This window comes from Salvelinus sp. IW2-2015, linkage group LG3 (genome assembly GCF_002910315.2).
Source record: "Salvelinus sp. IW2-2015 linkage group LG3, ASM291031v2, whole genome shotgun sequence".
NCBI classification, from domain to species: Eukaryota; Metazoa; Chordata; class Actinopteri; order Salmoniformes; family Salmonidae; genus Salvelinus; species Salvelinus sp. IW2-2015.
The window spans coordinates 3,866,563-3,882,969 of NC_036840.1; the positions used below are offsets into that span (position 1 = coordinate 3,866,563).

A 16,407-nucleotide genomic window follows, 5' to 3' on the forward strand; every position below is an offset into this window, starting at 1 on the left:
TATCGCAGTCAGCAGAAAAAGCCCAGTCTCTCTGTGGTTAGTATCTCAGCAGTAGTAATACATTCCCAGCTGCAGCACAGAGACAAGTGGAGATTTGTGGTTCTTCAGATTAGCAAATCAAAGTCAGGCTTCAGTGAGCAGCCCAGCAGCCCTAGCTGTCCCTTGAAGGTGTGTCTGGACCAGATGGTGAGAGAGAGAGGGGCAGAGAGAGAAAGAGAGAGAAAGAGGCAGAGCAGCAGAGAGAAAAGGAGGCAGAGAGAGGGGGAGAGAGAGGCAGAGAGAGAGAGAGAGAGCTAGCGGCAGAGAGAGAGCGTACTCATTTTACATGCAGTGTGTGTGTGGAGAGATTGATTTATGATAAGGTCGTGCCCTTTCAGAAAGCTCTGGCCTGTGAGAGATAAAGTGTGTGGCACTGTACAGTGAACACATACATTACATTTCGGTGTAATACTAGTGCCTTGTGTGAGGGGGGGTGAGTGTCTCAGTATATGTGTGTGTGCAGTGCATTAATCCCATGTCTCTGCTCCCGCCCTCAGGCATGAGCTGTTGGAAGAGGCGAGGAGGAAAGGCTTACCTTTCGCCCAATGGGACGGCCCCACAGTGGTGGCCTGGCTGGAGGTAGGCACTCCTCTACTCTGGCCTGGAGCCATTCTCAATCCTCCCGCCTCTGGGWTAGATTRACAAGGTCTGTGCCAGACTCCCACTCTGTGAAGAAGATAATATTCTCCYCCCCGGTGAGGTGGTCTATTCCTCCTTGACTCCCCAGTCTGCACACTCAGCATTCACCTGAGATACGACACCCATTATCCTCTAACCTCTGACCGTTGATGATGTTTCACATTTCAAATAAATTACCCGATGCCTTTCCACAGCCTAATGGTCACCCTTTCTAATACGGCTCTTCGAAATGCAGACCAGATGCTTTCCTTTAATCAAAACATGACTGGTATGTAAGGATGTAGAACGACACAGTGCTGTTACATAATCGTTGGATGTATTGTGTTGTAATTACGACCCGGGGAACTCCAATGCCGTAGTCAGCATGTTACCGAGAGTTATTATAAAATGATTACGCCTCCGGCTGACATTACTCTTTGTGCTTTATTATATTAAGTCTATTATCTAATCCAGTGTTTCCCCAACTCCAGTCCTCCAGTACCCCCAACAGTACTCATTTTTATTGTAGCCCTGGACAAGCYCACCTGATACAACTGGTCAACTGATCATCAAGCCCTCAATGAGTTGAATGAGGTGTGTTTGTCCTAGGCTGTAACAACACTGTGTGCTGTTGGGGATACTGGAAGAGTGGAGTTGGGAAACACTCTGGCGTTGGGCCTATGGGACCAGCAGTGTGTTGAATCTGGATCTCACTGATATTATGGGAGACAATGTCCCAGATTTTGATGTCACCTTGGTGGAAGCCTCAGAGGCTGTTGGTAAAGGTCTACTCTGTGATTTACTATGCCATGTTCTCCCCAGCTTGCAATTGCTTGACATTACACCTCATAAAGGCCATAGTGATGTTGTTTAATATTAACATGGGTATTCATTAAGTAAATGAATGCGTTGCCTATCAATMAATCATCACAGTTTATTTTCTGTCTTCATTGAAATATCCTATGTCTGTATTCAGTTTTTCCTCATTTAAGTATGACAGAACATGCTTGAACATACAAGGTGAACATTTCAACCATGACTGCCCCCTACTGTTTCTCAGTAGATCTTTATTAAAACAAGGAAGCGCTACACAACTTGTCTACCATAAGTAAGGATGGTAGACAAGTTCTCCCACCACATCACCTATAATTTGTAAAAACAAGCTCACTCGCTACTTTACACGAAACCACAAATGGTCTTCCTCCTGTTTCAGTTGTGGCTGGGGATGCCCGCCTGGTACGTGGCGGCATGTCGTGCCAACGTGAAGAGCGGTGCCATCATGTCTGCCCTGTCGGACACAGAGATCCAGAGGGAGATTGGCATCAGTAACCCCCTGCACCGCCTCAAACTACGCCTGGCCATCCAGGAGATGGTCTCCCTCACCAGTCCATCTGCCCCGCCAACCTCCAGAACCGTGAGTATCCATTGACACACACACACGCGCACACACACACACACACACACACACCCACACACACTCATGCATGTAACTGCCGTCAGTGTTAGCTTAGCATATAGCGCCGCCTCCCTGAACCTGCCTCTGACTGGGCTTTAACCAGGCTCCTCTACCACACCAACACACGTGACCGCCTGCTTGACAACAAACACATTGAGCTATAGAAAAAGCATCCTATTCGATAGCTCCACCGGTGACATTTTGAGTGAGCTTACGGCACGTTCTTGACTCCGATATGCACGCATACATACACACAGACGGTATAGTCTTCAAGGGTAAAGACACTCAAGAAGCTATTTCTGCTAGTTTGCATTGTAACGCCTGCACGGTCAGAGAACCTGACTTGTGTAGCATCTCTAACCTTTGTGTTGGTAACTGAATGTTGGAGAGAATGGGAGGAAACCGGTTAAGGCCGGCTTGTTTATCACTCAGTAGTGTCAGTCAGCTCATGCACTTAATTCAGCTCTGCATCATTTACTCTAATTTACCACACCAACAGCTATTTTATACCTCAGTCTGTTTCACAGCTCCGAGTTGTCATGGTGATTTCATGTAACCTCTGAGGAACCTGCTGAGCTTAATGCTACAAACTGTTTATTCTATGTAGCTTTATCACATGTCACACATTCTTCACTAACAACACACACACACCACACGGACCACACACACCACACACACAACACACACACACACACACACACACACACACACACACACACACACACACACACACCACACACACACACACACACACACACACACACACACACACACACACACACACAAACCCAATCATCACAAGGAGCAGTAACTTGGGAATATACTCTATAGACCCCCTCTGCCCTGGTGCCTCCTGCTGTGACTGGTGGTCAGTTCCCTGCCCTCTGAACCAAATGACCACTTTAGTTTACACTCCGGGTTAAACCCTGTAATCAGGGAAGTGTCTGACAAGCAGAACACTGACGGGGAAAGTAGGGCAGACTTCTATTATTCGACCAGTCACAGGACTGGTTATCTGCTGCCTTTAAGCTCACAGACAGTGACAGTCTGATTCACCCTATGGGGCCGACCCGAACCGTACTGTGCTGCCATACAGCTGGGCTTGGCTGGCTCTATAGTGTGAAACAAGCATGCATGAGCAGCCCTTAATACGGTGTCTTTAATAGAGATTGTCATCTCCTCAAGTGTTCTTAATTAGGTCATGACAGCTTGATCCAGTGGGGCTGCAAAGCACAGCAATCATGGCTGCAAAATTAGAATCAACAACAGATAGAATGGGTTGGAATGGGGTTTAACGTGTGTGGTACACTGAGTATATCAAACTAGACTGAGTCTGTTTAGAAAGGGTTTAACATGTGTACACTGAGGTATATCAAACTAGACTGAGTCTGTTAGAAAGGGGTTAACAGTGTGTACACTGAGGTATATCAAACTAGACTGAGTCTGTTAGAAAGGGGTTTAACATGTGTGTACACTGAGTATATCAAACTAGACTGAGTCTGTTAGAAAGGGGTTTAACAGTGTGGTACACTGAGGTATATCAAACTAGACTGAGTCTGTTAGAAAGGGGTTTACAGTTGTGAACACTGATGTATATCAAACTAGACTGAGTCTGTTAGAAAGGGTTTAACAAGTGGTACACTGAGGTATATCAAACTAGACTGAGTGTTTAGAAAGGGGTTTAACGTGTGGACACTGAGGTATATCAAACTAGACTGAGGTGGATATGTTTGTATTTGTGTCTGTTTGCTCCAAACCCTGTACTAATCCACTACTACACTAGCTTATGGTGAACCAGTCTTGTCATGCATGGTACATGTGGTTCTTTGGCCTGTAGTGTTGCACCTGTGTAGGTGGGCTGCTCCTTGTGTTATGAAATGCGTGTTTGTGTCTGTTAGGTTCTGTTTGTGTACTTTGCGGTGCCCTTTGACCCCAGAGGGGCGGGCCTGCTCATCATCTGACCATGATGCTATAACACTATTGCTTACAGTGGTGCTGCTCTTCTTCTTTAATACTGCTTGCCCCTCCTGGCGGACTACTGCTGCTGCTGCTGTCTTCTCTTGGGCACCGCACTCCTAGCCGTCAGGCAATGTATGGGTGACCCACGAGGAAATGGAGACCCTCGCAGCACCCTCCTCAAAACGGTTAGTCCTTCCTCTCCTTTTACCCTTCTTGCTCTCACTCACTTCCCTCTCTGTTCCCTCTTTTCTTGCTTTCACTGCAGTGTTGAGACCTGTCAATGGCTGCTTTACTGAGGCCTGTACTGAGGACGGCAGGTAGCCTAAGCAGTTAGAGCAGTGGGCCAGTAACCAAAAGGTCACTGGTTCGAATACCTGAGCCGACAAGGTGAAAAATCTGTCATTGTGCCCCTGGCAAGGCACTTCACCCTGATTTGCTCCAGAGGCGCTGTACTACTATGACTGACCCTGTAAAACAACACATTTTACTGCACCTATCTGGTGTATGTGACATAAAACATATTTTTCCCCCTATAGATTGGAGGGTAGGGAGATTGAATAACAGTAGGTTTGTTGATAATGTGGTTAGACTGCATCACATCACATCCATTCTCAGTTCTCCCTTTCATTATAGTGGGTAAAGAAGGCATTTTAATTGGAATGACTGGTGCACTGCCCTATATTTACCAGTATGTGTTGGTGTTACTGCTATGGTTCAGGAAGCTGCGTTGCCCTTGGGTACCATACTGTAGTTACCCTATATTACCTGTGTTTATGGTATGTTTCAGCCAGATGTTGATTAGATACAGCACATGTCAAGACAGATTTTTTTCCATTAGCAATGTCATCCTTTTAAACCTGACAGTGGTCAGCTGATTGTACATAGGATTCACCTTACAAGAGCAGTGTAAGAAGCTACATCAAATCAGATACAGGTCTGCTAATTGATACAGTATATTCCAAACATGTTCATTTAAAACCTATTGGTTCTGTCTCAAGATTAAAGCTTGCAGTATTATTAGTCACTGCAGGTGTCATTCATGTCAATCCCTAGGACACAGACAGCTATGTACTATACTGTACATGTAATAATGGATCTCTTTGAGCTTGAACATAAAGGTTATTCTTTGTTCCACTGTTCTCCCTGCCTCTAATACAGCCAGGCACAATGAGGCTAATAGCCAACTCAGTACCATTGTACGGAGGGCGAACCACGGGAAGAAAGGCTCTCATTTGTGCCAGGCGTTTTGTGCAAATGGGGTTGGATTGGCCTAATGTGGCAGCAGCGCCCGTCTCCATATCAAATGTAATGTGGCAGCAGCTCAGCCCAGGCCAGGACTAAAGGGATAACTGTGTTACTATCCCATGGGGCCAGTTCAGTTCACACACTAAAGGGGGGAAATCATTCTCCCTTCTCAGATTGCAGATAAATCCCACAGGCCACTTTCTCTCCCTCGAATAGTGATTTTTCATGCATATTTAGATGGAGCTCTACTTTAAGATTGGAATAGTTTGTTAGGGGAATATATGCGAGGGAGAACTTTGCTGTACAATCTGAGGCCTTTGCTCTGACTTGAGATCCTCTGATGCTAGAGTAGAAACTATTGGACTGTAGATGAAGTCCAGTGACCTGTTGCTATTATGTTCTCATGCATATTGCTACTGTTTCTTTTCCATGCCTGACCAATGACAGAGGTCCGGGGAGTCCGAGGAGGGGAGCTGGGCGCAGGTAAAGGATTTTTCGGTCTCTCTCATGGATTTGAACAGTAGAATTGTAGATTACTTAGAGTTACTCTAGTTTTATTTTTTTAATTTTAATTTTATTTAACTAGGCACATACCAGAGTTGTCTATGTGGCTACTTTTAAACTTCATCAAAATCATTTACAGATTAACAATGGTTTACAGTACTTAATTGTTTCCTTGTACTTATTGTCAGACTCTAGCGTATGGTGACATGAACCATGAGTGGATAGGGAACGAGTGGTTGCCCAGTCTAGGACTACCTCAGTACCGCAGCTACTTCATGGAGTGCCTGGTGGACGCCCGCATGCTGGACCACCTCACCAAGAAGGACCTCCGGGTGCATCTCAAAATGGTGGACAGCTTTCACAGGTACACCTGCCCTCCTCCTGCATGATGTAGGATTTGATCTGAAAGTTTAGTGTTTAGGCTCATTTTGTGGTAATAAGCGCAAAATATTATTGTGTCTGTCTTTCTAAAAATGGCTTTTCTAATGTTCCCATGTCTGTAGGACGAGTTTGCAGTATGGTATCATGGGTCTGAAGAAGCTCAACTATGACAGGAAAGAGCTGGAGAGACGCAGAGAGCACAGCCAGCATGAAATGAGAGGTACTTAAAGGAAAATTCCACCCAAAAACTATATTTAGTTTTTTGTTTCATTAGTCCCAAAATGTTTTGCTTGTCAGCAATCAAATTTTCAAGATATGTAACTTTCAAAACACAGAAATCATCCCCGTATGATGCATTTAGTATCATATGACGCAAAACGCAGGATCATATGATGCAAAGTCCATCATATGGGGATGATTTCTGTATTTTTAAAGTTATATACAGTATCTTCAAAAGTTGATTGGTGACAAGCATAACATTTTGGGACTATGTCAACAATGGATTAATGAAACAAATACCATATCGTTTTTGGATGGACTTTTTTCTTTAAAGACTGCTCAAGGAACGATTATGAAGACCTTTAAGCTAAAATATATTCTAGTGGTGTCTAATTACAATCTCGTTAGTAATCTGCTAAGGCAAATAATACTTGTGGAAGCGCACTTACTTTACAGTATGTATTGCATTCTATTGTGAAATATAGCCAAGCAGTGTCTACCTGTCATAGAGCTAGGAGGTGATGGTCAGTAAAGACCAATCTAGCAGAGCCCAGAGGTTTTCTTCATCATGTAACCAGACATGGAAATATTCTGTGTCTGTGGCCGAACACCCATGTTGTGTTTACTGTGATACCATGTCTGTGTGCCCCAGACGTGCTGGTGTGGAGCAACGAGCGGGTGATTCGCTGGGTCCAGAGCATCGGTCTAAAGGACTATGCCAACATCCTGCTGGAGAGCGGCGTGCACGGGGCCCTGGTCGCCCTCGACGACAACTTTGACCACACCAGCCTGGCGCTGCTCATCCAGATCCCCAACCAAAGCACTCAGGTCAGATCCCTCTGCCCCCCATCACGCTATAGCATAGTTACGCCACAAGAGGGCGATGCATAATATACTAGCACAACCACACCATAAGAGGAAGACATTAACGTCTTCATTCCAAGAGTCCGGAGTCTTGTCTCTCAGAACTAAAAGCAAGTGAATTATGATGTTAAATTAAACAGTGTTTTTAATTTTTTTGATTTTCACGACAGAATAAATGATTTAGATGATCGTCATTAGAGGTACACTTCAAACATCTTTTCATTTCTCAGTCTTTCCATCTCAAACAGGTCTAATAATACCCTGAGTGCCAGACCAGTAGGTCAACAGAGAGCTGTTTAGTCATGCTAGCTTGGTATCAAAATGACTGAAAGCGTCTGGAGCCCCAAATAAAGAGACCTACAACTTCCATTTCAAATGTACCTAATAAGACCTATTTCCCCTTCCTCTCCCCAGGCACGTCAGATTCTGGAGAGGGAATATAATAACCTGCTAGCCCTGGGCACTGAGAGACGACTGGACGAGGTGAGTGACTCCTGTCACCCGGACAGCTAGCCCCGCTGTTACCATGGGTGATGGGCCGTGGCAGACAGACACACACACCTGGGTTTGTTGTCAATCATTACTCTGTTTTCCACCATCTCGCTGCACCTCAGACCTGTCCTCAGTTTCCACTTCCCACCCATCACTCATTTGTCTCTCATATTGTCTTAGAGTTGGTTTGAGAAATAAATATAAGGCCTTGGGAAATTAGTAATTTTTGTTAGTTACTGTAAACACTACTGTATATGCAGACACAAGCTGTTCTCAGACCAGTTTATTTGGTGATAAGATAATGGCTGCCATCTCTAAACCCAATCCCTAACCTGTCCCTGTCTCTGTCTGTGTGTCTGTTCGTCAGTATGAAGATAATGATCTCCGGGGGCCATCGTGGAGGAGGCAGTTCCCCTCGCGGGACGTCCATGGGATCAGTATGATGCCCGGCTCGGCAGAGACCCTCCCCGCAGGCTTCCGCGTCACCACCGGCTCACACTCCCGTAGGCTACCCCCCGAAGGTGAGCTCCCCCACAGACCCCCTGCATGGCCAAGACCCCCACAAAGTAGACCTAACAATTAAACTAGCGCCTCCAGTTTAGGGCACTTAGCATGGATGAATGTGAATTGCTAAAAATGCCAAGTTTCATGGTAAATTGCACTCATCAAACACTTACAAACATGGCTAACTGCCACAAAATGTATTTGATTAAGATTGTACCTGGATGCATTTCATTTCTGTGTTAGAGTTTGGGGGGGGGTCCTCTTGCCCCTCTCTTTACTTGGGGCTCTCTCCCCATCACACTCTCTCTCGCCTATCGGTGTATGGATGGAGCATGTTGCTGACTATACCTGTATTTTCTCTGCTCTGGGACTGCTGCTCTGTGTGCAGTGCTCTATGAGGCGCTGGATGACAGTCCTGACGACATGTATTTGGACTGGTTTCAAGGTCAGATATACTGGCGCTATACCATGTGTCCTGCTGTTGGCCTGTGTGCCTTTACGCCCCCCAAAACTCCCCGGTTCCTGCTGTCCACCCTACTGTACCTCCTCTCTTCTCCAACTGTCTTCTCTCTCTACCTCTACTGCTCTGTTCCTTTGTTTCGTTCTGCCCCTGATGCCAACTACAAGGGTGGCCATTTGTTTGTCAAGGTTGTCAGTTTGTTATAGTAGACATATTGTGTGTCAAGTAATTGTTACTCAGGTTACTGTTATTAGCACAGTAGTTGTCAGTTGCAGCCTCTGCTGCTGCCCCCTTGAAGTTAAAGCAATGAATCCCCTATGCATATGTTAGTTGAGCTATGTTAGTTGAGCTATGTTAGTTACTATGTTAGTTGAGCTATGTTAGTTGAGCTATGTTAGTTGAGCTATGTTAGTTGAGCTATGTTAGTTGAGCTATGTTAGTTGAGCTATGTTAGTTGCCCTGTAATAAAGATGTATGATGGAAAAGATGGATGTTTTACAGTTGCCGGTTTGTGTCGCTCCTCGCCCTGTTGTTAAAAGAGGATGCTGGTCAAAATCTTTGCGTTTTCAAGGGGATGAGAGATGTATTGAAACTTGCGTCTGTGATTGTGGCCCAGTGAGTTACAGCTAGACTGTAGTACAGCAGGCTGCATTATGCCAGAACTCACTCCGGAATTATGGACGCAACTTCTGATACAAGTAAGTCTATCGCTGACATCCGATTGCAGGTTTTGACCAGAGTTCTTCTCTAACACTCTGTCCCCAGTGTAATCGAGCTGCCTTCCTGTATCTGCCTCTATCTGTGGTCCCTGGTCTGTGGTGGTGATGACATTATCAGACTTGTTCCTGTACGAGGTGTGATTCACTCAAAATGGCCACGTGCACTCCTCCTCTGAGTGTGCGATGCAATGTGCCTTGGCTTTGCTAGCTGACATTTTGACTAACCTCGTTCCCGTGTGTGGTGCGTGTGTGTGCAGTGTGTTGTATCCACAGTATGGTCTACTGTACTCCTAGCCCTTATCAACTGGTTTKGAGTCKGTTTTGTTTGTCTCTCTCATTTGTTTGTCCCTCTCACAGTGGYCAATGGGAGCTGATCCTGTGTCAYTTGTTATGGGCATAAAGTAAGTTGGATAGCATTATCTACTGACCCTGGGCCCACTCTGGGTGTTGAAGCTAAGTGACTAACTGACGGGTCTCTGTCTCCCCCTACAGTTGGCCCTTTAGCAGTGCAGCGTCTGGACAGCTCTACAGTGAGGACCTACTCCTGCTGAGGGAGGAGAAGAGAGACTGTAAGCTGTAAGTCACACACATTATCCCTGTACAAGCTATCAGTTGCACATACACACATGCTCACACACAAACTCTCCCTCTCTGTTACATCTGTCGTTCTGCTCAGGGACAGCAAATGACTGTGAGAAATTGGAACGGGTGAGAGGGTAACTTGTCTTTACAGATAACCATGTTTGCTTGGAGAGGAGAGTCCCTGCTCTCATTCATGATCAGATGATAGGAGTCAAAGGCAGCAGCATAAGGCGGCCTCACTCTGTTGTCCCTCCTTTAATCTCTGTCCAGCACAGACAACTACAGCCACAGTACACGTGGAACTTTATTCCACATCAGGTAACTGATGCAAGCAGTAGAATCAGATAAAAATAGATAAAAATACACCTTATGGAACAGTGGCGACTGTGAAGAGACACACACAGGTAGTATGGCGGTATTATACATTTTGTATTGTAGATATGTAGTGGTGTAATAGTGTTAAATGATGTACTGTTTTATATTTTGTTTTATGTGTGATGTAAGTGCCTTAATGTGTTTGGAACCCAGGAAGAGTAGCTGCTGCCTTGGCAGGAACTAATGGGGATCCCTAATAAATACATGAATACCCCTGAATGCCAAGGTAGAGAGATATATGGCAGCTACATGAATCTGTCTCAAATGAGATAATGTTACAGAATTAGTAATGTCAACAATAATTCCCATATGATCAAATCCATGTTCATGACAACTGCACTGTGACTGCACTGCACTGTGAAGCTTCACAGTGTAATTAAACCATACCTCCTCTCTTTCAGGTCCAGATACTGTATGTAGAGAAGGTCTTACTGTACCTTGGAGCTGCTGGACGGGTCATCCTGCCTGGAACAAACATTCTGACGAGACGCACTGCCAAGAAGCACCCCCCTACCTACCCTCCCACCCAAGTCAAGGCCCCCTGAAACCTGGGCAGCAGCTGCCGGTGCTACTTTCCTTCTGTCTGTCCTGTTGTCACCGTTTCTACCTTTTACATGTACAATAACTTGTTGAAGCATAATGTACTGTGTATTTCTTCTACCAGGAGATGTGTAGGTTATCTGTAAATTAATATAAATATGAGGTTTTTTAAATATATATATATAAATATATACACATCTATATTACAAAAAAGAAAAGATATTCAGAGTTTGTGCAAATAAACCCCCCCCCCCTTCCCATTTCAAGTCCATGACCTTGGTTAAACTATGCTGCTCTCTGAACATTTCTCCATCATTCCCTGAGAGACCATTTTGTACATAGTTATTTTCCATTGTGCAGATAAACTGTGTTTTCACCTTGGAGAGACTGTCCATCTGGTCGCCATGTGACCCCCCCTCCCCCCAGCTGGTAAAGCCTGCTCTCTAGTGGCGTGTACAGCCCATGTATCTGAGTCACCATCCACCAGCCCCTCACCTCACAATCATGACTGAGCCCATCTCATAGCAAAGCATTCTGGGAGGAGGACACAAACGCACTGTGACATCTACTGATGATGTGACAAGCACTTTGATACAACCACAGAAAATCTGGACTACAGCCACAGACTAAAAGATAGACTCCTCTGTAGCTACTGAGCTCAGAGATCAACTAACAGCAGGAACACTCTTCATCAGATGATCTCACTCACCTACAGTACCTTGACCATAAACCCCTACATGAAGAAACTCAAGCTGGACTTTTTTTATTTTGCCGTGYGYTRRGACTCAGCATCGCTGAGAAATAACTGAAAGACAGACTGCTTAACTCAGTGTGCGTAGAGTGTATATGAACATGTCGAAGTGAGGTGAATTTTAATGACAAACCTGTTGCTTGCTGTGACATTGGTGTAACTGTTAACTCTTTGTTTTTGTCTGAGTTGCCAGGGAAACCTATTGTACAGCCCTCCTACCTGTCTTTGAGTTATTTCTGCTGGAGTACTCGATCAAGTTTGACTTTTTTGTTGACTTTTACATCCTCGATTTGCACAAACAAAGAATCATTTTATTTTGTGTCCATTTTTTATTCATTACTAATTGTATTTTGGTCAACGAAGTGGTGATCAAACAAATTTTCATTGCCAATAAAAAAATACTGTCAGTGAAGTAGCTGTTGAAATGACTATTTTTACTCATTGCTTCACTTCAGAGCTCTAGTATGAAGAGTTCATTCATCATATTAAACTATAAGATATAAAATAAACATGACAATTATTTTATTTTATTTAACTAGGCAAGTCCGTTAAGAACAAATTCTTATTTACAATGATGGCCTACCGGGGGTTGGGATTTCCCCCCCCCKCAAATAAATAAATATACATWAAAAAAWWTATATATATATATATGTCAAAACACATTATTAACATATCAATGTATCAACAAGGTAGAATGGATGATAGATGCAGGATGTGGAATATCCACTCCAGAGCTCAGTTCTGGCATCATTAGTGCTTTGAGCAATATTCCGTTGACTGCTAAATGGTTATGTTATCATAGTAATATGAAGGGGTTTTGATTTGTACGGTTGGAGTTTGTTGAAGTCTGTAAGTAGGTATAAAGTAAGCTTCATTAATTGTGTTAAAATGTTGGCAGCATGAGGATGGAACCCAAACTGAAGCTAAGTTATGTGGGAGACCCTTCCAGCAACTGCAGGGGCCTTTTCAGGAGGACATAACGTAACAGAATGTTCAGATAGAAATGTATTGTGTAGAACAAAAATGATTGTTTATCAGATGGAATAGGGAATCGTGACAGCTCTATTCAGTCTATTTCTAACTACACTGTTCAGTGTTTAACATACCCGAATACACCCAGGGCTCAGATGTTTTCCTGGACCCAAATTGCTTTACAAGTCAAAWGCAGCCTTTTTAAAAATCTCAATATCAAATCATTTCTGGTTAACAATAAAGTACCTTATTGTAATTGTTTTCAATCAAAAAGAAACAAAAATACTTTAGCCAAAAGCCATTTCTCAAGCAAGACATTTGCTAGGACTGTCTGGGTGTGGTCTGAGCGGGGATGGGAAATTGTTGTTATTGGCAGAGAGGTTTGGAACTCTCTTATTGATCTATAAGCTAATTTACTGCCTGGCAGGCCAAAACTCCATCCCACCAAAACAGGATGACATTTCAGGCAGTCTTTTCAAACAGCTCGTACACTAAAAGGGCATTATCATTTTCACATTATTCCAACCTCATAGTGTGGAAATATAAAACACAGAAGAATCACGTTTTTGACTGCCCTGGGCCTTCAACAGACCAATAACAAAGAGAGTTTAAAACCTCTCTGCCAATAACTGAACGTTTTCAGGTTTCATAAACATATCCCTCCTATTGGGCCCCTCACTCAGACCAACTGACACGTTTTCATTTTCATCAAAAACAACTTTATATCGAAGGACTGCCTTTTAGAGGTCCACGGATCCACCCGTACCCGAATCACAGTACCGAGACCCTATCCGGGACCTGAGTGTCCGGATCCAGATTTCGAAATAATGTCACGTGTCTGGGTCGGATCTGATATGATTGTAATTTTACCTGACTTGTCTAGAAGGGCCTGTACAGATCCGAACGGAACACGACTGCTGCAGTAGAGAGCAAGAAACTGATAACAGATCCGAACACGACTGCTGCAGTAGAGAGAGCAATACATTATATGATGTAGTGCTGCTGCTCTGCTTTCACGAGTGGAGCTTGTTGTTGTCATCAAAGTGGCAATAAGCTACACTCAGAGCCTCATTCCATGTGTGGCAAAAGTTAGGAGATATCTAAAATCAATGGAATATGGAATTAAAAGTTTGTTTTATTATTTATGCATATCAAGTCCAGGTGGGGAAGCCCCGGGTCCATTTATTGAAGAATAAAGAGCCATTAGACCAGATGAGATCAGCTACAAAGTGTGATCTGGGATTTCTATGGGAGAGACAGTTTCTGCCTATCTTCATCATGTACTATCTTTTGATATTGGTACCCATTACTGGTAACACCATGAGGATATGACAAACAAGCTTTAAACTGCATAGCGGTTGTTTTGGTGGGGTCGGAGGTGAAACGATTTAGAGCTGTTAAATGCATAAGCAGCTCCTGGCGTTATACCTAAAGTGGACATTGCAACTGGCTGCACGAAGTCGCATTAAGAAAAATACCATGCAGCCTTGTTTACAAGTTCGAACACTGGAATGTGAGATGTAATCTACACCTTGATTAGGCTGATAGAAATCCTCATTATTTATTTTGAATGATTTTCATTTGAGCGTCAGTATTTCTATATAGTCTACTTTCTCGTTCTGAACTTCTAACACGAGTGGGATGGGTGTGGCTTTGTGACAATGATCAAGAGCAGCTTCTCACCAATTTGACAGCTCCAACGCAGTTATGTCGGCTATCGCCGGTTAACACTTGATCTGATTGAATCTAGGCCTTACTCAGAGAATTGAAAGTATAGCTATACCAAGTTTTTTCCCCCCACATTTTATTTCACAGTAGTAAATATACTGCACATTTTCACAAGATTGTTAACCACTGTTCAAGGTCTACCACCAAGTTATTTCATGTCATTTCTTGTCCTGGCTTTCAATGTCATCCCCACACAGAGGAAGTGACACCCATCTCTCAGAATGACTGTTCCCTTTGGGTAATGTTAGACGGCGTAACTGTTAAGTCTACAATTGGGAGTGTCTTCAGTGGAATAATGAAGATACACAGTGACCGGTTTTCAAACCTGCTTGTGCTATAGTCAACTCCTGTTGTGCCATGTTCGTTGTCACGCCAACGAAAGTCAGTGGAGTTGGCTAAAGTACATACAGCTCGTGCGAACTGCCTGTTTTCTGTCTAGTCAGAAGAACAGTTCTATCCACCCTTCATGGTAGACTCTGCACTGTCTGCTGCCCAGTTGGAGGGTTAGAGCAGGAGGTTAGAGAGTCACTGTCCAGCGGGTCCAGCTCCTGTTTTTGCCATCTTCTCAATGTCCTTGTACACATCTGGGTCCTCAATGGTAGGGGATATCTGTGGAGATAGACACAGTCTTCCATACTACTAGTAGTAGCAATATTTCTTTCCATTTCTGTTTAAATCTTATTACATCGTGAGTGAATTTCATCTTTCATATAATCCTCAAACTTTTATTCAATTTGTCGGTATGAATTAAATTGATCCAACACCGACTCGCCAGATAATTGGCAGCTGTACAGGAATAATAATCCAGTGCTATTATTGATGAATAATTGCCCCTTTGTCTTCCAGAACCACAAAAACTTTTTATTTATTAATATGCAGCCATTCCTCAAAGTGTGCCTGAATACCTCAGATTCTAATATGCTACACAAATATTGTTGTTGGCTTCAATCCAAGTACAGAATTGACAAGCATTGACATGGTGGGTGAATGTGGTGAGTTACTGTGTATCGCTTCCCGTTGACCAGGTTGCCAGGGAGGAGCGGGGGATCTTCCCAGAGCGGGTCTTGGGGAGACCTCTGACAATCAGCACCTTCCTGACCAGGCTCACCACTCCTTCACCACGTCTCCCTGGCTCTTTTTTAGGTCTGAGAAGACCCACATACACAGATGTTTGACTTTCTATCCTGTATCTCTCTGGTCACTATGTCTCTTACCGTTTTGAAACACACAGAGCCAGGGGGACGTGACCCTTCAGGAGTCCTCCGGCCCACCACAGCGCACCCACCCCGGGGTGCAGCAGGACAGACTGGAACACACATAGCCTCTTTTAGAATCCGAAAGTGAAATACTTACACACAGCATTCCGAACAGTCCCATTACAAGACAGAATGTTGAACAAAGTTCATTTCAACTTATTTGACTTGTTGTCCGCCGGTTTTGTCCCTATGTCGGAGGTAGTCTGATACAACATATCCACAGGGAACAGTGGAGGCTGCTGAGGGGAGGATGGCTCATTAATAATGTCTTGGAATGGAGCGAATGGAATGGCATCAAACACATGGAAACCATGTTTGTTGTATTTGATACCATTCCACGAATTCCGCTCCAGTCATTACCACGAGCCCATCCTCCCCAATTAAGGTGCCACCAACCTCCTGTGACAGGGAAGTGTTATCAACCCAACCTTCAATACAGGAGTCTGTATATCGGTTTGAACTTCTGGTTTTTATTATTCAATACTGATGCAATTCGCACGTGACAAACACTTGCACAATGTGGCAGAGCCTAACTGAACCGTAGACCAAACGGCAAACCCTTTCAGCTGATTGTGAGGAAATGAGATTGAAAATACAAGCGACAGACCCTAAAGGCGCCGGGTAAACAACACTTCCTGTGGATACCCTACCTCCGCCTCCAACAGGACCAACAGCACGTACAACCTGTAAAGTAACTGTAAATAGCATTTCATTCCACATTCTGCCTGTAGAGACGTTTATTG

General features: G+C 44.1%; 1 protein-coding gene across 1 annotated transcript in view; it reads left to right on the plus strand.

Moving 5' to 3' along the window:
* The window catches only part of ppfia2 (PTPRF interacting protein alpha 2), an 81,679-nt gene extending 69,567 nt beyond the window's left edge, over positions 1-12,112 (plus strand). The window contains 11 exon segments of the mRNA XM_070436465.1: positions 537-618; positions 1,871-2,071; positions 4,193-4,261; positions 5,777-5,815; positions 6,010-6,185; positions 6,325-6,422; positions 7,074-7,249; positions 7,700-7,768; positions 8,145-8,298; positions 9,953-10,036; positions 10,819-12,112. Coding sequence (XP_070292566.1) covers positions 537-618; positions 1,871-2,071; positions 4,193-4,261; positions 5,777-5,815; positions 6,010-6,185; positions 6,325-6,422; positions 7,074-7,249; positions 7,700-7,768; positions 8,145-8,298; positions 9,953-10,011 — 1,123 coding nt within the window. The 3' untranslated portion in view covers positions 10,012-10,036; positions 10,819-12,112.
* Positions 12,113-16,407: the final 4,295 nt, after the last annotated feature.